Source organism: Schistocerca americana, chromosome 3 (assembly GCF_021461395.2).
Source record: "Schistocerca americana isolate TAMUIC-IGC-003095 chromosome 3, iqSchAmer2.1, whole genome shotgun sequence".
NCBI classification, from domain to species: Eukaryota; Metazoa; Arthropoda; class Insecta; order Orthoptera; family Acrididae; genus Schistocerca; species Schistocerca americana.
Genome location: NC_060121.1, coordinates 775,628,907 through 775,651,575, shown reverse-complemented (window position 1 = coordinate 775,651,575; position 22,669 = coordinate 775,628,907). Strand labels below are relative to the sequence as shown.

Here is a 22,669-nt window from a genome sequence, read left to right as displayed (position 1 = left end):
AGGAGCTGGGTGGAATTATGAGGCATGTTAGACTTAACTGAGCTGAACCTGAAACAGGAGACGTTACAGATACAACTGCCTCTCTTTTTACTTTAATAAGTTGGTTTTCTCCTTTGGATCAGAGAAATTAAATCCTATGTTTGAAGGACATAATCGTTGATTGTCTCTAGATTTGGAGCATATTGTGTCATAAAACTTTGTGGTATATAGCTTTAGGTTGTTGCATTTAGAATGAGCAGTAAATAACAGTGCTCATTATTTGTTTGTGAGATGTGGTGGATGCCATATCATAATTATTTTGAGGACATTCTATGTGACTAAAATCCTGGGAATGGCTGCTACGTATGTTTTTCAGTTTATTTGTTTTTGGCGATATATTTTTTTCCATGAGAATGATAACTAATGTGCAATATGGAAGCAATGAATTACACTTAAGTAGGGAGACACAGAGCCTCCAATTGAATCTGTAAGATGTCTGTTAATGACAGAAGAAAATGTTACACAGTCATCCATTTTCTGCTGTCTCATTAGAATTAATGTAAAATTAAATGAAAGTCAAGAAATGTGTTGCAGATGTAATGCTAAGAACATTAGCAAATGTTTTAAGTTTTCATTTACTCAAATTTTATACTTAGTATCCTTGAATGGATATACACCATTTGACCAATTTTGAAGCGAAGAAGTTAGTATCCCTGTTGGTACAAACTTTAATGATTTTGTTTATCTGTTCCTTCAGTCATCACCTTTTGGTCTAGGCTACATCTAAACTGTAATTACCAAGCAAATGTGATGACATAATCACAGAGTGCTGCTGATGTTGTTCCACAATAATTTTCAGCACTCCATATAGCAGTGTTTGATCTTTTACATTACCGTAAAGCAGGATGACTTTGAACGGTGAGGGACTTTGAACAGAAATTTAGCATCTTTTTAAAATAAATGCTGCAGTCTAGTGTGTAAATATGGAACTAAGGCCAGAGTTATTAAATATTGCCAATAATCGATATTTTCAGGTGATGTGACAGTCGATAAAAATAACATTGTATACCAATGCCAAAAAATAAAATAATTTTATGGAAATGTAAGTTTCTTCACAAACACAAAAACATTTGCCTATTATTAGAAGCATTTTTGAATTTTGAATTTGAAACGAGTTTTTATGGGCAAGTTTAACACTTGAATGAACATTTACAGAAAGCATAAAATGTTGAATGTATTCTTAGGTGATGTAAAAGAATTAAAGTATGAAGGCTTGTCTTTCAAGGGGTGACTTTGAACAGTACCTTCCATATTCTTTGACAGCTCTCAGAGTCCCACCATATGGTCACAGAGTAGCATTCTCTTTGTCAATCAGTACCACCCAGGACTGGAGCATCTGAATCACATTCTCCACCAGGGTTTCAACTACCTCTCATCATGTCCTGAAGTGGGGAATGTCTTACCCACTGTCCTTCCCGCCCCTCACACAGTGGTATTCTGCTGACCACCAAATCTACACAATATCCTTGTCCACCCCTACTCAACCCCTCCTCCTAATCCCTTGCCCCGTGGCTCATATCCTTGTAATAGACTGCATGTCCCATACATCCTCCCACCACCATCTACTCCAGTCCGGTCACAAGTATCACCTGTCCCATCAGTGGGAGGGCTACCTGTGAAACCATTCATGTGATACACAAGCTAAACTGCAAACACTGTGCTGCATTCTACATGGGCATGACAACCGACAAGCTGTGTGTACACATGAATGGCTCTGACAAAACTATGGCCGAGAAACAGCTAGACTACACAGTTGCTGAGCACACTGCCCAACACAACATTCTTCATTTCATTGACTGCTTCACAGCTTTTGCCGTCTGGATCCTTCCTTCAAACACAAGCTTTTCTCAACTGTGCCTGTGGGAACTCTCCCTGCAACTCTTCCGAAACTTTTCCGTAATCCTCCTGGCCTCAACCTTCGTTAGTCATTGTCCTTCACCCACGTATCTCGTTCCCTGTTCCCACTCCAGCACTACACAGCCTTCTATTGCATCAACACACTGACAGTCATTTTACTTCTACCTTCCCCCCACCCCCACCGCCTACCTCCACCCCCTACCCCCACCCCACTCCTCTGCACTCCTTCTAACCTTCCAACCTCACCTAGCTGCTCTGACCTCTCTCCATCTTATCAGTCTTATCACTGTATGCGCCCACAAGCAACACTTACCGTCCCCTACCCCTTCCCCTACCCTGCTATCACTCCCTCTCCCCACCCAAGCTTCCTCCTTTACTCCCACCACCCAGATTGCTTGTCCCATTGTGCATTGTTGCTGCTCATAGTCTGGCCTCAGCAGCCGGAGACAGTGGTCATGTAAGTATGTGTTGCATTTGCATGAATACATATGTGTATGTGTGTGTGTGTGTGTGTGTGTGTGTGTGTGTGTGTGTGTGTGTGTGTGTGTGTGTACATTGACTAATTCAGAAGAGGGCCTTTTGTCTGAAACATTACTTGTTTAACAGTCTTTTTGTTGTGTCTACCTGTGACTCAACATCTCCATTATACGGCGAGCAGCTGTCTATTCCTTTCATACTTTTTCCTTATTCCATCCTGGATTTTCCGTTGTTTGACTGGTATAAATTATCACCCTATAGTATGAAACACTTAGATACACAAAACAAAAACACAGTGAGGTATTTTTTTTTAATTTTATTTATGTATTTATTTTTTAAACTATACTCAAACATCATACAGGTTTGCAGAAATCAATTAATGTAGTGCTGATGGGCTAGTTAATACTGGAAATCACAATTTATTCATGACCAGAACCTTGTAAATTTTCAGATTTCAAATTGCAGTGTGGAAACACCAGAAAAGTATTTCTGTCATCGTACTGGATCTTGCTGGAATTGTTCAAATGTGAAACAGAAATATAATGGAGTTACCCATTTTTTTCACAGATCAGGATTTACATTCATTTTAAACACATTTCAGACTATTTTTAAGCGTGAGAAGATTATAATTAGAGTGCTACTGGAATCAGTTAACATTCATATTTTGTTAAAAAATGTAATTGTCTGTCTTTGCTAATGAGCTCCTCAAATTATTTAGCTACAAAAAGAGGACATAGGACATGTTACTTAAGATAGAAGTTGGTAAAAACACATTACCAGTACAGTTTTATGGCAAGAATATGCCCCATAAACAATCATTGTAGCAAAACATTCTGGAAGATTAAAACTGTGTGCCAGACTGAGACTCGAACTCGGGACCTTTGCCTTTGGCAGGCAATTGCTCTACCCACTGAGCTACCCAAGCATGACTCACGCCCCATCCTCACAGCTTCACTTCTGCCAGTACCTCGTCTCCTTGCAGTTGCCCACGAAAGGCAAAGGTCCTGATTTTGAGTCTCGGTCTGGCACACAGTTTTAACTTGCCAGGAAGTTTCACATTAGCACACACACTGCTGCAGAGTGAAAATCTCATTCTGGAAACATCCTCCACGCTGTGGCTAAGCCATCTCTCCGCAGTATCCTTTCTTCCAGGAGTGCTAGTTCTGCAAGTTTTGCAAAAGAGCTTCTGTGAAGTTTGGAAGGTAGGAGAAGAGGTACTGGCATAAGTGAAGCTGTGAGGACAGGGTGTGAGTTGTGCTTGGGTAGCTCAGATGGTAGAGCACTTGCCTGCGAAAGGCAAAGGTCCCGAGTTCGAATCTCCGTCCGGCACACAGTTTTAATCTGCCAGGAAGTTTCACATGAGTGCACACTCTGCTGCAGAATGGAAATCTCATTCTGGAATCATTGTAGCATCTGATATTTAAAAATTGTCTCCTGGCAGTGTCTTGTTTGTAGTTCAGAAAGGAGGTGAGAACACAGCCACAAACATGGTTGCCCATTCACTAACTGTTTTAAGGTGATGGCTTAGGATATTTTAGATATATTAAACATGTAATGCCATGTACTCATTACCTTGTTATTCACTGACAGTTAATAGTAGCCTTCCAAGCTGTTTTAGATTCCTTATTTTCCCAGCAGATATAACTCTGGATCTACGGAACCTGGGTATCCCATGGACTCTTCACTGCTGGATGCATACATTGGCAACAGCACACGAGCAACGTCTAGACAGTGTTATTGATCAACTGCTGCAAGATTTTCTTCAAGTCTGGCCTGATGATTACTCCACTCAGTTTGTCGATGAGTGTTTGCCTCTGTTGTTTAACATATTTAGGTTTAGTAAGGTAAAATATGCATTTAATTACAGTATCTAGTGAGTTTTTAATACACATGCAGAACAAATATTCCTTGTCAATTAAAAATGTACATTAGCTGGTAAAAAATATGTGTAGCATAAAATTTTGTCAGATTCAACAGAATTACTTCCTTTTATCAAAAAGTAGAACATTCCGGGTTTTTAGCATTACATTCATTATATTGCACTGTGTTTTCAAAGTACTGTTACATACATTCCTGTACATCCCATCTACAGTATGTTGTGGATGGAAATGTTTTATTGGCACATAGCTGGGTTGTTAATTTTTCTTAGTTTAAGTTTCGTTTTTTCAACGACAACAACGGGGTTATGATAAGTTCTAACAGCAGCACCCACATACTATTTAGGCAGCCTCCCTCTCTGTTTAAATTCTTGACACGTTTGCTACTATTATCTTTTTAAGTAAACATATACAGGATGTTACAGAAAGGTACGGCCAAACTTTCAGGAAACATTCCTCACACACAAATAAAGAAAAGATGTTATGTGGACATGCGTCCGGAAACGCTTAATTTCCATGTTAGAGCTCATTTTAGTTTTGTCAGTATCTACTGTACTTCCTCGATTCACCGCCAGTTGGCCCAATTGAAGGAAGGTAATGTTGACTTCGGTGCTTGTGTTGACATGCGACTCATTGCTCTGCAGTACTAGCATTGTTGGTGATGTCTTGATTGGGCCCCATATTCTTCCACCTACGCTCAATGGAGCACGTTATCATGATTTCATACGGGATACTCTACCTGTGCTGCTAGAACATGTGCCTTTACAATTACGACACAACATGTGGTTCATGCACGATGGAGCTCCTGCACACTTCAGTCGAAGTGTTCGTATGCTTCTTAACAACAGATTCGGTGACCGATGGATTGGTAGAGGCGGACCAATTCCATGGCCTCCACGCTCTCCTGACCTCAACCCTCTTCACTTTCATTTATGGGGGCATTTGAAAGCTCTTGTCTACGCAACCCCGGTACCAAATGTAGAGACTCTTTGTACTCGTATTGTGGACGGCTATGATGCAATACGCCATTCTCCAGGGCTGCATCAGCGCATCAGGGATTCCATGCGACGGAGGGTGGATGCATGTATCCTCGCTAACGGAGGACATTTTGAGCATTTCCTGTAACAAAGTGTTTGAAGTCACGCTGGTACGTTCTGTTGCTGTGTGTTTCCATTCCATGATTAATGTGATTTGAAGAGAAGTAATAAAATGAGCTCTAACATGGAAAGTAAGCATTTCCGGACACATGTCCACATAACATATTTTCTTTCTTTGTGTGTGAGGAATGTTTTCTGGAAGTTTGGCCGTACCTTTTTGTAACACCCTGTAGATCATGACCCACACACACAGACCTTTAATTTTTTTAAAGTAAGTTTTCAGCATGTTATTCTTTTTTTATACAATGTAATACTACCACACATAAAAATTCATTAATAATTTGAACTCTAGATGGCATAAAAATAAAAGTTTTTGGTAGCATAGGCTGCAGAAAAGTGTGTGTCATTTATTATTATTATTATTATTATTCGTTACAGTCAACTTTGGACTACGCTAAGCATCAGTCATTTCTTGTGCTTTTTCTTGCGTTCTTCCCAGTACTTCTTCATTTTTTCTGAGTGGGCTTCTTTACGTTCTTGCGACCAGGTTGTTCCCATCTTCTTTGATTGCGTTCGGTCTTTGAATCCCTGTATTTTGTTGATGGCATTCCTATATTCCATTCTGTTGTAAACTGTCTCTGGTATAATGTTCATTTCTGCAATGTCTTCTTTTACTTCTTTCAGCCAGTTAATTTGTGTCTTTCTGCTTTCCATGTATTCCAGGATTTTCTTTGCCGTTCTTTCTGGTGCCATTCTTTTGACATGCCCATAGAAACTCAGTCTTCTCTTTTAAAGGATGTTGTCAGTTTTTCAATTTTCTCGTATAACTCTTTATTGGATCGCAATTTATAATCCTATCCATCCTTTTTAGGTCCTAAGATCTTTCTCAGTATTTTTCTCTCTTTTATTTCCAATTTCTCCAACAGACGTTTTCTGTTCAGTGGGATGCATTCAATCGCATACAAACTTTCTGGTTTTATTACCGCATTGTAGTGCCTGAGCTTGGCATTGATGGAGATCGACTTTTTATTGTATACATTTCGGCATAGCTGGTATGCCGTTTCCATCTTTATTGCTCTTTCCTGTAGTGAAACATTTGGTAACCCTGTCGGTGTAATCCATTCCCCTAGATACTTAAATTTATGAACTCTCTTAATTATTCCATATTTAGTTTGCAATGTCTGTGTTGGGTCTGTTTTGTCCTGTATCATCAGTTCTGTCTTTTCATACGATATTTGTAGACCTGTCTTCTCAGCGATCTCATGCAGCATTTCTATCTGAATCTTTGCTGTTTCGATGTCATCTGCCAATATTGCCATGTCATCAGCAAATGCCAGACATTCAATTTTTGTTTTATTTCTTCCTAACGTTATCCCATTTTTCACTCCAGCTTCTGCCATCTTCTTTCTCCATTCCCTGACCACTTTTTCAAGGACAATGTTAAACAACAGCGGGGAGAGCCCATCCCCTTGTCTAACACCTGTTCCAATTACAAACGGTTGTGACAATCTACCCAAAAACTTCACTTGCGATTTTGTTCCCGTAAGGGTTTCCTGGATTAGACTTTTGCTTTTATCATCAATCCCAAATTCTTCTAATGTGTTAATCAGAGTTGGTCTATCAATAGAATCATATGCTTTTTTGAAGTCTATGGATGTAATTACTAGATTTTTCGATGTGCGTGCGCGAAGTTGTATTATGGAGAGTAGACTGAATATCTGTTCACTGCATGATCTTCCTTTTCTAAACCCAGCCTGATATTCACCCAGTTCTTTCTCTACCTGATTTTCAATCCTGTTTTGTAGTGCCTTGGATAGGATCTTATAGGCCACTGATAACAATGAGATACCTCTGTAGTTATTTGCATTTGTCTTGGCACCCTTCTTATGTAACGGATGAATCAATGCTGTCTTCCATTCCTCCGGAATCTTCTCTGTATTCCAAATCTCTTCAAACAGCGCCTCGAAATTATTTATTAAGTTTTCTCCTGCGTATTTCAGTAGTTCCGCGACTAACGAATCTTTACCAGATGCTTTATTGTTTTTCAATCCTTTCAAGATCTCTTTAATTTCTTCTTTATTAGGTGGTTCAGAGTCTGGTAGCTTATTCTTAGGCTTCTCAAATGTCAAGGTTTCATCAGGTCTTTTGCAGCTTAGCAGCGTTTCAAAGTAGTTCGCTAGGTGTTGGCAATTTTGTTCCACGCTGGTGATCAGATTTCCTTTTTCATCTTTGAAGCAGAGTGTCGGTGGTTTATATCTTGTTATTGTAGTTCTGAATGTTTGAAAGAAATTGCGTGTATTATTCTTAGAAAATTCATCTTGTATTTTCTGTATTTGTTGTGTGTCATATTTCCTTCGTTCACTTTTAATGATTTTCGTCGTTTCATGTCTTTGCGTTTTGAACTGCTCCCAGTCAGTTGGCCTTTTGGTTGAGTTGTATTTCTCCCAAGTTCTGGCTCTTTTCTGTAGTGCTTTCTCACAGACCTCATTCCACCAGGGTTGCTTTTTCTTTTTGGTTAGTAAAATTGTTTGTTCTGCTGCGTCTCGTATTGAGGTTGCAATTTCTTCCCATTTGTGACTTTTGATTTTATCTGTCTTTTCCTTGTAGTCGTCTAAGACTTGCTGATTGAGCATTAAGTCCTGTACTCTGTATTTGGCTATTTTTGTTTCGTCACTCTTGTGACTTCTTTCTGGTGTTAATTTCATCTTAATTTTGGTCAGATAATGGTCAGAATCAAAGTTGGCCCCTTTCACCACCTGTACATCTTGAATGTCCCTTGAATTATCATAACTTATTGCCACGTGATCAATCTGGAACTCGCCAAGTAATTTGTTTGGTGATTTCCATGTTGTTTGTTTTTTGGGATTCTTCTGGAATTTAGTTGTCATAATGTTCAATTTGAATTTCTCACAAAACTCTACTAATCTCTGGCCATTCATGTTAGTTTTAGTGTGTGCTGTAAACCTCCCTGTGCTTTTTGATAATTCGTTTCTTCCAATTTGTGCATTAAAGTCTCCTAACAGAATTGTAGTGTGTTGCTCAGGGATCTTCCCTATTGCTTCTTCCAGTTCCTCCCAAAATGTCTGCACTTTCTCTGGATTTTGTTGGTTGTCTTTATTTATTGGTGCATGGGCATTTATAAGTGTGTACTTTTTATTTTTATTTCTGAATGTTATCAATGATATTCTTGGTGATTTAGATTTAAATTCTAGTACCTTAGTAGAAAATGAGTTATGTATCACAAATGCTGTGCCATATACCCGAAGACCTTTTGTATTCTTTACTATCTGTGCTGGTTTCCCTTTATAAATCCTGTACTGGTCAGCCTGTACTGTATCCTCATCTGGGTATCTTGTTTCTTGTATAGCCAGAACTTTTAGTTTGTGTTCATCCATTAGTTTTGTCAGTTCTTTTTGTTTACCTGTTCTCAGCATTGAGTTCACGTTCAGTGTTCCTATGAACGTTTGATGTCTGTTCCTATGTTTAGCGTTAGGGATCCTAGGACCCTCCGACTGGTCTGTTGCGCAATGATGCTGGGCCCCCGGATCCGAATGCCCAGCTTCGGCGGTATTACCACCACGGGGAGGAAACTTTCTCATTGCACCTTCCATTTCTGATACTTGGTTAAAGCTGTTGTTTCCAGAGGTATACACCTCCTTCCACTAAGACTTAGTTCGCTACACTAAGAAGTTAATTCAGGCCGCTCCTCTGGAGTACAGACGCCTTTCGCAGCCGCTTCTCTGAAGTACAGACGCTGCTGATTGAAGATAACTCTTCCGCTCCAAAAGCCGTTGGGACATATAGTGTCTTCTTCCGCCTTCTGGACCGTTGGTTAATCTTCACCTCTACCGCCAGTTCCGCCGTTCCGATGATCTTCATCTCCGCCTTCACTGCCGTTGAGGTCTTCACCGTTACCCTGGCAAGGGACCCTTACGAGGTACTATCACCCGGGCCAGGTGAACCAAGGTTTTTTAACGAGGTTGTTACTCCTCCCCCTCCTCCTTTTTCAACCGGGCTTGGGACCGGCTTTGGCGGAGTTTGTGTGTCATTTAATGATAATAGTGTTTCACCTACTGTGTATTGTTTGGTCATCTGAAATGAGATGAATGCCATGATTCCTAGATCACCATTGATGTTATCTATGATATAACTCTGAATGTTTCCTTCTCTGCATTGTCTTATGATACTGCATCATCTCAATATACAGCTACAGTCTGTTCATCATAAGAACAATTCTGATGTAAACATTACACTGTGTGTTCTTCCATGTTTGCTATTACCTCATTCCCTCAGCTGTGTATAGTCAGATATAATAATAATCTTACTTTTTTGTGGCAGCATAGCACGGCCACACTACTTCTCCCATCCCTGCTTCAGTGGAACCGCCATCTTTGACACTGATGAGTAGCTGATCATCAACACAATGTATGAAACCGTCCAAATGCCACATTTTGTCTTCAAATTGACAGTGACGTGGAATGGAGCTTCATGCATTAATTTAAGCACATATGGTACCTTAAATGTTGTATTATTTATTGCAGTGCAATCTTTAACTTGGTTCAAAATAAGATCTGTGAGGTTCAAATTGCAGTGGTTCGGTAGTAACATAAAGACACTGTGACCTGCAGACTGTGCTGTTTATCAGTAACATGCTGATCTACCATGTAAAGCTTCAAACTGTTTCAATAATTCAAGCTTAACCACTGTTTGATCAACATGTGCTCCTTTTCCAATCAGTCAGGTTACAATATCTTTCTTCCTCAAAGATTTTTGTGGCCTACACTCAGCCTGCATTTGAAGGACCCAAGCCATCCACCAAATTTTATTTTCAATGTCTTTCTCTGCCATTTTTAACAAATTTTAGGATGCGTCAGTGAAACAGCTGCACACACTTCCTTCTCTTCCAATAAATAAAACTCCATTTCTAGTTACCTTACCTATCGACTGGACATAAAACTTCCTTCCTTGCCTCAGGCATGCGTGTATTGGATAGTTCCTGTTGTACTCCATTATAGCTTTTAACAATTCAACTATGAGAAATTAGCTCTCAGCATTAAAAAGCATTTTTTTCTCTCTAAAATGACATTGTATCCTTAAGTGGACCAGCTAAGATACACAAGCTCACATTTGCAGTTTGGAACATAAATTGTACCTCTTAAAGTTTTCATTTTAATGAATAATTTACTAAGCAACATTAGTGTAAATTTTCTTCGTTCTAGGGTTTCAAATTCAAAATATAAAAAATTATTGTTTAATACATAGTAAGTATAAAAATCTATTCCTCTTTAGGTACCACTTTCTCAAAAAGTACAAAAGTTATTTTTACAACAATGAAAACAATCAATTATTGATAAAATTATTTAATTGGGTGGATAAAAAATCTGCGCACCAAGTGGCAGCAGAACACACACATAAAAGGCTGTTATGATTGGCAAACTTTCGGAACCAGTGGCTCTTTCTTCAAGCAGAGGGGTTGAAGGGGAAGGAAGAAGAGTGAAGGAAAAGGACTGGAGAGGTCTAGGAAAAGGGGCTGATTTTGGGAAAGCCACCCGGAACTGCATCGGAGGAGATTTTAAAATCTCGTCCGATGCAGTCTCCAACAATCAATCTTTTCTTCTCATCCTGTATGGTAAGTCTCTCTTGACCTGTGGTTCTGCATGACTTTCCCAAAATCTACCCGTTTTCCTAGACCTCTCCAGTCCTTTTCCTTCACCCTTCTTCCTTCCCATTCCCTTCTGCCTGAAGAAGGAGCCACTGGCTCCGAAGGCTTTATGTGTGTGTTCTTACACCACTTTGTTAGTAGATTTTCTATGTATCCAGTTAAATAAAGTTATTTTTATGATACATAGCATGTGATTTTCGTGATACACTCCTGAGAAGAGAAGAACTGTGTGTTTAGCTTAAATAGTTCATCTGTTTTAATATTTATTATTTGATAAAGAAATTATTTGAAAAGTTTATACTGTTTTTCTCTCAGAACACCTTATAACATTTAAAGTATTAACTTCGGTATTAGGTGTTACAATACACAGTATAGCATGTAGGCTAATTTGTATGTGATAAACTTTCTTACCATTCAGTTTAAAGCTTTTAGGCTTACATCTTTCAGGCAGAAATCTTTTTTATTGCTTTGCAGATGACTTCATGACTCTGAATAATTTTAGGAAATAAAACATCCTCAAACACAAAGGAAACATTGATTTAAGGCTTTAATCACATAGTACACAAATGTAGACAGACGTAAGAAGTAGGTTCATCTCCAACTCGTTCTGTAAGTACTTGAATAGCCGACCAATTACATCAGGGGACAGGGAGGATGCAGAGGTACAACAGCTAAGCAACAAGGGTAGGAGAGAATGTAGAAGCACAAATGATTAGGTGTTTCTTGCTGACCACTGCCAACTAAGAGGCATTTGTTACACATCAAATGCTACAGTACAAATTTCAGTCAGTAACATAGATTTGTAAATTTCCATTGCAGAGCCAATCAAATATGCTTCTCGTTTGTAGCAAAGAATATGAAATTAAATCAAAGCTGTTGTACAACATAATAAGTAGGAGAAAAATGGCCATAGTGATTGCTGAGGCTGGTAAATATCAGCAACAGAAAATAGCCAACCAGTTCTCCAAATGTGGCTGACATGCAGAGCTGGTTTGAAGGAATTTTGTAGCCCCTTGTGATAATTTCTAGCACCCCTTCCCTACTCCTCACACATGCAAACACTACTTTATAGTATTTTATTCACATTGACATTCCTCAAAAATGTCTTACTTTCACATAAACCATTGTCTTACTCAATACAATGAATACGCCTCAATACATGAATGAAAGTAAAATGGTTGTAGTGTAACGCATGTTCAATTATCCAAAATTTTATTATGTGCATCAAGATAAACTGACATTGCCTGAGAAGTATAAATGGACATGGTATTGAAATAATACATCCAACAATGGATTTGCACAGGGAAGTGGGCGACATTTGGTGGCAGTTTTCATCTTCTCATTTGATTCTTGATAAATTGGAAGAAGAAAGTTCCAAGACAATTGAGAATGCTTTCATTAATTTACTTCACAGAAGTTTTGATTGATACATTAAATAAGGAATTTTGCTTGTTGAAATTTTCAGTGGACACAATGGCACGGAGGTGTGACGTAAAACCATCATTATAATAATTGTAGCAGATCTTCCAGTTATTTCCAAAGAAATGAACTGAAAACTTATTTGCAGTAGTACCCTTCATAAGAATAATTTGAAAATCTAACTACTGTGTAAAACAGGAAGTTTCAAAAAATTTATTTTAGGTGCTTCAATGTAAAAAGACACCCTGAATTTTATGAAACTGGAATTGCTAATCTGATTCAATTTGGAGATCTTCAAAATTTCACAACTGCATTAAACATATCTGCCATTGTGATTATTGTAGGCGAAATATTGTACATTATCAAAATACTAATTGTTCAGTGGGGGAGTGAATGGGCGGGACTTTGGTGAGGAAAAATGCTCTGACTAATGATTTCCAAAAGCATCAGGCTCTCACAGAGTGATGGGGTGATTTGTCCAAGGTTATTATATATGTTTTGTCAGTCTCCCATACAATGCTGCTGTAAGGTGCAGTCAACCAGCAGCTATAGTATAAATTGGACACAACGTAACAGGGTTTCGTGAAAGCACTATATAGATCTTTGTATTCAGGTGTGTTACTTAGAAGCTATTAATTTGTTTCTGTGGTGGCATACAGACAATACAACAAAATTTTGCCATGCTGCTATAATGCCATAACTGTCAGATCTCTGAAGTTGTTAGCAGTTGCAAATATAAGACAGTATACTGATTTTTATGAACATGTGCCTATCAGAACTAGGAGGCCAAAGCTCATATTCTCCCAGACAAGCAATTAAACTACATAAGTTGCCACAAAGCCATTCTATCGGTTAGTAAATATCTAAACAGTCATACAATATCAATAATGAACTAACAAGTACAGTGTAATTTCCCTGTTTTTGATAGTAAAAAAAAAAAAAAGATCTCATCTGTACCATACACATAATAAAACTGTAAATGCCATTGTTTCTATGTTTAATTGAGAAAAATCACACCAGACATGCTTATAACATCAACAGAAGCCAAGTAATTGGTTTTTCAAAATTACCAAAAACAATTCTGATGTAAACATTACACAGTTTGTTCTTCCGTGTTTGCTATTACCTTACTGGATTTTATTTCCCAAGGAGCCTCAGTGGTGTATGCTCACATATAATAATAATCTTACACTTTATGTGGCAGAAGAGCTCGCCAATACTACTACTTCCATCTCTGCATCAGTGGAACTGCCTTCTTTGACGCTGAAGAGTAGCTGATCAATAACACAATATATGAAACCATCCAAATGCCACATTTTGACTTCTTGTTTTGTTATGTATTGTTCTGCATGACACCATTTCCAAATATTCCATTTCATTAAAAGGCACCAACAGTTTTTCCTAGCCACAGTCAGGGAGGGGGCTCTCTGCAAAGCTCGTATCTGTGTACTGCATCACACACATGGATGGCACGCCCCTGCCACCTATTCATAGACAGCTAAAGTGGTTTCAATCAGTTATATGGTATGGATGCTTAGTGTAGTATGTGCAACTAGCAGCTGAGTATTGTAAGGTGAGGAGCAATGCTTCTTCTTTCTCATCTTCTTCTCCTCCTCCTCCTCCTTTTTTGCAATTTTCTCCTAAAGTAATCTGGAATTAATACCTATGATTATCAATTTGAGTAGTACAATTTATCGTTAGTATTCTCTAAAGTTGCTTCCAGTGGCTGCTTTTGTATGGAAATGTGTATCTTGACTCACTATGAACGAATGAGCATCACAAATGGACAGTGTCTGTTTTCAGTCAGATTTCATTCTTTTTTCTCTTCCGTTTGTAGACAGTTTGTACATAGAGACAGGAAAAAATTGTTTTGTTTTATATACAAATTAATTGTTATTTTTCGATAAATTCTGTGTTGTTTTAGGCCAATTTTGGTGATATTTTTGTCAAATTTGTTCATATTTTCCCCTGTGCTAATTTTTTACCAATTTTGGTATTTTTTTCCTTTTCTGCATTTTTTATTTTTTTCCAAAGTTTGGTGCTGTTTTTGATGTCACATCATAGTTTGTTAAACAAGAAATAAACTGTCATCTTAAGATTATACACAAACCTCAACCTTGGAGAATAAAGAAGTCAGAATGCAATTTTAGTATTGAATAGCTATCAGTTACAAATATTAGTATATTGTCATCCTCAGATTTCTAACATTTTTTTTTAAATGGGAAAATGACAAAATTTCCCAGTATTTTGCAGTAACATCTAATTTAGCATTATTTTGCTAAAAGTTGCCAATTTCATCACTTTATCATTATGCAAAATTTTTCTGTCCCTATGTATACATAATATTTGTGTAAAAAGCAATTGCTTCTATTTGCTGGCGAAGGAAAATCTTGTCATCAATTACTCTGGGCTTGGTGTAAGCTTTGACATCCTTTTCAATCCCCTCCAAAGAGTGTCAGTTAGACACCAGAACATACTTCTATTGGTGTTGTTATACTGTGTCTCAAAACCTAACACTAACCAGATTCAATATGAGAAAGATAGAAGACAGAGGAAGGAGAAGGGGCGATAGTATGCAGGCAAAGTTTAACAACCTACCTTGGCTGGATGCCACAGAAATATAATGTAAACTTTTATTAAGAATGTTATTAAACACCTAAGACTGGCTTAACAGAAGCAAGATCTGTTTGCAGTGTTGAAAGTTATTGCATTCTGTATTTCTGTACAAAAGTATGCATCCAGATGATGCAATAATTTGTAAACAAAAGCTTCAGAAACAGAAAGACAGTGCAAGCAACGGCCTATGAAGAACTCTTGTCACATCTAAAACTATATCAGAAGAGATGATTATGTCATCCAAGGCAATGACATGTCCTTCTTGTTTAATGTTGAGAAGTGCAGTGTAGCAACTGAAACTTATAAACACGACAGCAACTTTTATGTGAAAAAATAAACATTGTATAATAAATGGTATGTGGAGGCTGCCATTACATCAAAATTGTCTTGTTTCATATAAACCAAACTAAAGCACAATGTATAAAACTACTGTCTTGTCAACAAACACAAGTAAGAAAGATAAGCAAGAAATAGACAAACCGCAGCCAACAGTGCGCTTACCTTATGTGAAAAATGCTACTGGTCGAATAGGCAAACACCTTCGCTGCGTTGGGGTGCAGCCTGTCTTCTATAGTGGTCATAGGAGCCAGGATGTGCTAGGCTCCACTAAGGACAAGGTGGATGAATTACACATTGCATGCATGTACAAGGTGGAATGCGAATGTGGAGAGGCATACATCGGCAAGACTGGTAGGTGAACAGCAATGCACATTTGGGAACATGAGCACTATAGTCGTCTGGGGCAACACAACAAATCTGCAGTGGCAGAACATCAGCAAGACTGCGGAAAAGAAATAAAATTCAGCGAAAACTGTGTGTTGGCCAAGCAGCCGGTTATGACGAAACGCAAAATCAGAGAGGCCATCAAAATACTTAAACACCCTAATAACATGAATAGGGAGGATGGACTCAGGCTTGCCCCACCTTGGCTGCCAGCAATCAGAGCCCAACAGACCACACTGTCAACACGAGGCACAAGCACTACTGGCGAATAACTACCGCCGCGCGACCAACGTCCAGCTATTGGTAAACAGAAGCCAACTTCTCATTCAACGGTGACCACCAATCGTGGCACATAAACACAAGAGCCAAGAGACGACAGAGGTTACGTTTTCCCTCCATCGCAATAACCTATTAAAATGAAGTTCCCTCTCCTTCTTCCTTAAGTGACCAATGAAACTAACTACCTTTTTAAAATTATGATGTAATGGCATGCACAGCGAACTGTAACAACAAAATATAAAGGACACTGCATAGCTAGAACGCATGATTAGACCCAGAAGAAGGCTGCTGCAGCTGTGGCCAAAACGTTGGTTTTTCTCCAGAAGCAGTAGTTTTATATATTTTGAAGCGGTACCATACCCAGAAAACTTTTATGTCGAATGATGTTACTTATCTAATGAAAATTGAAACCTTTGATAGAGCTACCCTTCAATAAAATTACAAAGACAGTAAAGCTGGGCAGTGTTTACGTTCAGGAGTTGTGTCTTGAGTACAAACAAAAGAAACACTTAGATTAGAAAATATTACTTTTAGTATCCTTTCTCATACGAGAGGGGCAGCAGGTCACTCACACCCATATGTTGTAAAGAGGGAAGGAAGCAAAGATGGTAGGAGTACTGTTATCTATTTTAAGTATTTCTGCCAGCTTTACTGTGAGTTGCACCTCCTGAGGTTTAGTACTGGCCATCCTTTATAATTTCAACAATTATCTCTACGGATTTTTGCTTATCACAGAATTAACTATCCTCCAATAGAGCTGAAATAAAATATTGTGTGATAACTCTTCATTCAAAAGCTGTGGGTGCTCAAATTATATGATCAGAATTAGATTAATTAATATTAAGACAGTTGTACAGTTGACTAAATACTGACAAAGTTTCAAATTAATTGAACATTGTCAGTGGATGTTCTTTTTTATCCCACACTACACTCAGAATCTTGCATTATAAGTACCATAATCCTCTGAATTCTACATATGAAACAATATGCAACTTTCAGTTGTATTGTGATATATTACTTTGTGTAAAGGTAAGCTGAGGCCTAAAATACAATATTTCCTCAATGTTTTTAAGTTTTTGAACAGTGATGGTACTTCAACTTTTGAAATTTTCTAATTGCTAACTTTTCTTGTATTTTTTACAGAATGAAGGCACAATATTATTGTTGGCTGATATATTTTCAACGTGCTACGGCTGGGAAGCAATTAAAGCCATTAGAGATACTTCTTTTTCTGGTGGTACAAGAATAGACCCCAAGTTTGTAAATAATCCAGAATTAAGTGATGTGCAGTTCAGAGTGGAAGGACGGGTGTTTTATGGACATAAAATAGTACTTGTCACATGGTCACCAAGATTCAGAGCCATGCTTAGTTCTAAACTCTGTGATGGAAATCCCCCAGTTGTGCATATAAATGATATACGATATCACATATTCCAGGTACAGCAGCAATCACACTAATCAGAAATAATATAGTTCTATTAAAGGCATATGGTGATTTTGTTTGCTTAAAAATATGGCCTGAAAATGTGCAAAATTAATTAAAACTGGATAGTCATTCCCATTAATATATATTCTTTTTGTCTTTGTATTCTGCAGTTAGTGATGCAGTATTTGTATCACGGAGGCTGTGAAGGTTTACGAGTAGAGCCAGCAGATGTGCTTGAGCTTATGGCTGCTGCAAACTTCTTCCAACTTGATGGCTTGCTGAGATTTTGTGAAGCACAGTGCTCTGGAATGGTTGACCTAGACAACATTGTGTCTATGTATATACATGCCAAGGTAAACAGTTTGTATTTTAATACCTATGTTATAGTTCAAAACGTTTGCTCGCTTCTTGATTCCTGCCACTGCTGCTTCTAGCTTTCCTGATTTAGCACATTGACTGCTGCACGCATAGTGATGGATGTTTCACTGCCTCACATCAACAGGTGTGAGTTTCTGTTGTGAGTGCCAGTGGGCACACGATGTCAGATGTAAGGCTTTGCTGTGGCCACCAGGGGCCTTGTGGCGGTCAACATTTGAACAGTGCTTCCATTTGATTATTTATGTCCCTCTAATCCTCTCTCATGCCACTTGTATGTTGTTGTTAGGTAATTGGTAGCTTAAAAGATGCTACTATGTTAGATTAAAAGGAAATTAACAGTTTCAAGAATTATTAGTACCAATTTCAATTGAATGCAGAAAATTTTTCTTGAAGGTTCTCCAGAAAAAAACATTTACTGTAACAGCTCATATTCATAATTAAAGATACTCTGTCATCTTGGGCATTATGAATGAAGACTACATATTTCTTCCAAGAGATTTATCCTCTTTCTTTTGTTACCATAACATATACTTTGGAGGTTTCCTTCAAGACAAGTACTCATTAAGAACAAGAAAGTGTTAGAAAGAAAACAAATGCCGGAAACATCTTACCACTAAAATTTAAATATTAACAGCATTTCTTGAGGAGACGTTGTGATGCCTTTACTTTACCTAACAACTTGAATGGTTTCAGTTTATAGCCACTGAGTCAGTTAGCTTAAGATATACTGGCTGATGGCCTTACATCACAAACTGCTACTTTATTAGAGTATGACCTATGACTACAGGATCAGTACTGCCCCCTCCTTTTTTTAAAAAAGTTAGTTGTGTATATATCATAAATTTTTGCTGCTTTTATTGGGTAACTTTACCGTCCTTAGCTAACCATATTTCACACCTTCTGCCTGTAAAATAGCATACACACTATAAATAAGTATTTTGTGACATCATATTTGAGTAACACTTAATTACACCTCTGCCCTGAAGCACATTTAGCATATTATCTGGCAATTCCGCGTACTACTCTATTATTTATATTTGCTGCATTCAACAGAAGCTGACAACTATGATATTCTTTAATTGTCACCTGTTGAATTCTTTTGCGTTAGTTGTGGTGCTACTACAACTATATTATTACAATTTGTCTAACTTCACACTTGACATAATAAATATTTTCATTAACCAAATGAAGCCATTTAATTTTCAGAGGTTCAGTTCTCATGGTCACCTTTTAAGATTTTTAATTGAACAATTCCATAACTGATGCAGATACTTCCAAACTCATTGTACTAAAAATCTGAAGCCAACATTTCGTTCTTGTATGAGAGAGGCTGCTAACAAATACCTATCTGTATATTACAGACTGTCAGTCAAATATATGTGTCCGTAATTAAATAAATCCTCTATCGAATATTTTACATACATCCAACCTGTTGAAGGAAGTCTTTTTGGCTTTTTTTTAAATCCTATTTTGGCAATAAAAACACAATTGCAGTAATTATTAATTACACAGACTAGGCCTGTAATTCCAGATAATATAGCTGGTACAATGGGATGTACCCTCTGCCACTTACTTTAAAGTGTAGATGTAGCTTTCTCGAGACCTAAACTGGAATTAGCATGTGCCTTCACTCTTGACGTGAGTCCAGCACTACCAACTCCATACTTTGCAAGAAAAACCAAGCCTGCTCATGAAACTTACCTCAGCTCTCAGTGTTCTCATTGGCTTCAAAACTGCACATTTGTCTTCTCCATGTTGTGGAGCTCAGGATATGTTGCAGATGTTTGCCAAAAAATTGCCAATACTGCACAATACTTTGAACATAAGTGAACTCTACAAAAATATCTTTACATTCTGTAACATGATTTCAGCCGTAAATAGAAATATTAAAAAAGGTAGGAAGATTTTTCTGTTTGGCAAAAGTGACAAAAAGCAGATTACAGAATACCTGACAGCTCAACACAAAAGGTTTTGTCTCAAGTACAGATAGTGTTGAGGGTCAGTGGACAAAGTTCAAAACCATCATACAATATGCGTTGGATGAGTATGTGCCAAGCAAGATCGTAAGAGATGGAAAAGAGCCACCTTGGTACAACAGCCGAGTTAGAAAATTGTTGCAGAAGCAAAGGAAACTTCACAGCAAACATAAACATAGCCAAAGCTTTGCAGACAAACAAAAATTACGTGAAGTGAAATGTAGTGTGAGGAGGGCTATGCGAGAGGCATTCAATGAATTCAAAAGTAAAGTTCTATGTTCTGACTTGGCAGAAAGTCCTAAGAAATTTTGGTCTTATGTCAAAGCGGTAGGTGGATCAAAACAAAATGTCCAGACACTCTGTGACCAAAATGGTACTGAAACAGAGGATGACAGACTAAAGGCCGAAATACTAAATGTCTTTTTCCAAAGCTGTTTCACAGAGGAAGACTGCGCTGTAGTTCCTTCTCTAGATTGTCGCACAGATGACAAAATGGTAGATATCAAAATAGTCGACAGAGGGATAGAGAAACAATTAAAATCGCTCAAAAGAGGAAAGGCCGCTGGACCTGATGGGACACCAGTTCGATTTTACGCAGAGTCCGCGAAGGAACTTGCCCCCCTTCTTGCAGTGGTGTACCGTAGGTCTCTAGAAGAGCGTTGCATTCCAAAGGATTGGAAAAGGGCACAGGTCATCCCCGTTTTGAAGAAGGGACGTCAAACAGATGTGCATAACTATAGACCTAGATCTCTAACGTCGATCAGTTGTAGAATTTTGGAACACGTATTATGTTCGAGTATAATGAGTTTCTGGAGACTAGAAATCTACGCTGTAGGAATCAGCATGGGTTTCAAAAAAGACGGTCGTGTGAAACCCAGCTCGCGCTATTCGTCCACGAGACTCAGAGGGCCATAGACACGGGTTCCCAGGTAGATGCCGTGTTTCTTGACTTCCGCAAGGCGTTCGATACAGTTCCCCACAGTTGTTTAATGAACAAAGTAAGAGCATATGGACCATCAGCCCAATTGTGTGATTGGATTGAAGAGTTCCTAGATAATAGAACCCAGCATGTCATTCTCAATGGAGAGAAGTCTTCCGAAGTAAGAGTGATTTCAGGTGTGCCGCAGGGGAGTGTCATAGGACCGTTGCTATTCACAATATACATAAATGACCTTGTGGATGACATCGGAAGTTCACTGAGGCTTTTTGCAGATGATGCTGTGGTGTATCGAGAGATTGTAACAATTGAAAATTGTACTGAAATGCAGGAGGATCTGCAGCAAATTGACGCATGGTGCAGGGAATGGCAATTGAATCTCAATGTAGACATGTGTAATGCGCTGCGAATACATAGAAAGATAGATCCCTTATCATTTAGCTACAAAATAGCAGGTCAGCAACTGGAAGCAGTTAATTCCATAAATTATCTGGGAGTAAGCATTAGGAGTGATTTAAAATGGAATGATCATATAAAGTTGGTCGTTGGTAAAGCAGATGCCAGACTGAGATTCAGTGGAAGAATCCTAAGGAAATGCAATTCGAAAACAAGGGAAGTATGTTACAGTACACTTGTTCGCCCACTGCTTGAATACTGCTCAGCAGTGTGGGATCCGTACCAGATAGGGTTGATAGAAGAGATAGAGAAGATCCAACGGAGAGCAGCGCGCTTCATTACAGGATCATTTAGTAATCGTATAAGCATTACGGAGATGATAGATAAACTCCAGTGGAAGACTCTGCAGGAGAGACGCTCAGTAGCTCGGTACGGGCTCTTCACCAAAGAGTCAAGCAGTATATTGCTCCCTCCTATGTATATCTCACGAAGAGACCATGAGGATAAAATCAGAGAGATTAGAACCCACACAGAAGCATACCGACTATCCTCCTTTCCACGAACAATACGAGACTGAAATAGAAGGGAGAACCGATAGAGGTACCCTCCGCCACACACCGTCAGGGGCTTGCGGAGTATGGATGTAGATGTAGATACAAACTGCTTCTCTCTTTCTGGCTTGTTCATGCAAAACTTAGTTCAGAGTGTTTATATTTTAACCCCCTTACACAGGTGACCACTGAAAGACTAAATTTATGCTAAATACAAAAAAGATGTTGGTGATTTTCACATAATAATTCTACAATTATGTAGTGATCAAAAGCTATAAAAGTACAATTCATCATTCTTGTTTTTAAAAGTACAAGGAATATGAACTTGTGAGTTCTTTTGAAACCTTTGCATAGAAGGTCAGCTTTAATGTCTACTTTTCTCTGAAAGTGATTTCCTATCTTTTATATATTATTTTAGTATTGTAAAAACCCAGATAGGAGTCTAGTAACAGTATTTGTGAAAATGAAGTGTGTTTTGGAATTTTGATTTACAATGCAGTTTAAATATTTCATATTTGAATTATAACTTAAACAAAATTAAACAACAAAATTAAAGTGCATTGCAAATACTCCATCCTCTGTGCTTTCTAATAATTTGTGAGTTTTATATCCTGACAGTTTAGTGTGCAAACTTTTAATGATGAACTCGGTCCACAGCATGTGACCATATTCAGTATTGAAGTACCCGACACATGGCGTAAAACGTTATAATTGTCACAATGCAGAGGTGATCTCTTGGGTCATTTATTCTCTTACCGTTTTTTCTATTTGTTGCTTATTGTTAATTAAATACTGTCAAGGCAAGCTTTTCTGCAAACACAAGCATGTACAAGCAGTCTGTTCTTCGTAAACATAGTCCGTCTGTACATCTATATGTGTAACCAAGAACTGGAGATACACAGTATTTTGCCATAAGCATGGTCCATTGACATCATTATATGTTTTTTGAAACAAAGATG

At 38.2% G+C, this 22,669-nt stretch overlaps 1 protein-coding gene across 4 annotated transcripts in view; it reads left to right on the top strand.

Annotated features, from left to right (window-relative positions):
- LOC124606742 (ankyrin repeat and BTB/POZ domain-containing protein 2) overlaps window positions 1-22,669 on the top strand; it is a 651,374-nt gene that overhangs the window by 615,428 nt on the left and 13,277 nt on the right. For all 4 annotated transcript variants that reach the window (XM_047138777.1, XM_047138776.1, XM_047138775.1 and 1 more), the window contains 3 exons: window positions 4,012-4,217; window positions 17,190-17,483; window positions 17,643-17,825. In XM_047138777.1, the coding sequence (XP_046994733.1) occupies window positions 4,012-4,217; window positions 17,190-17,483; window positions 17,643-17,825 (683 nt within the window). The remainder of the gene's footprint in view (window positions 1-4,011; window positions 4,218-17,189; window positions 17,484-17,642; window positions 17,826-22,669) is intronic.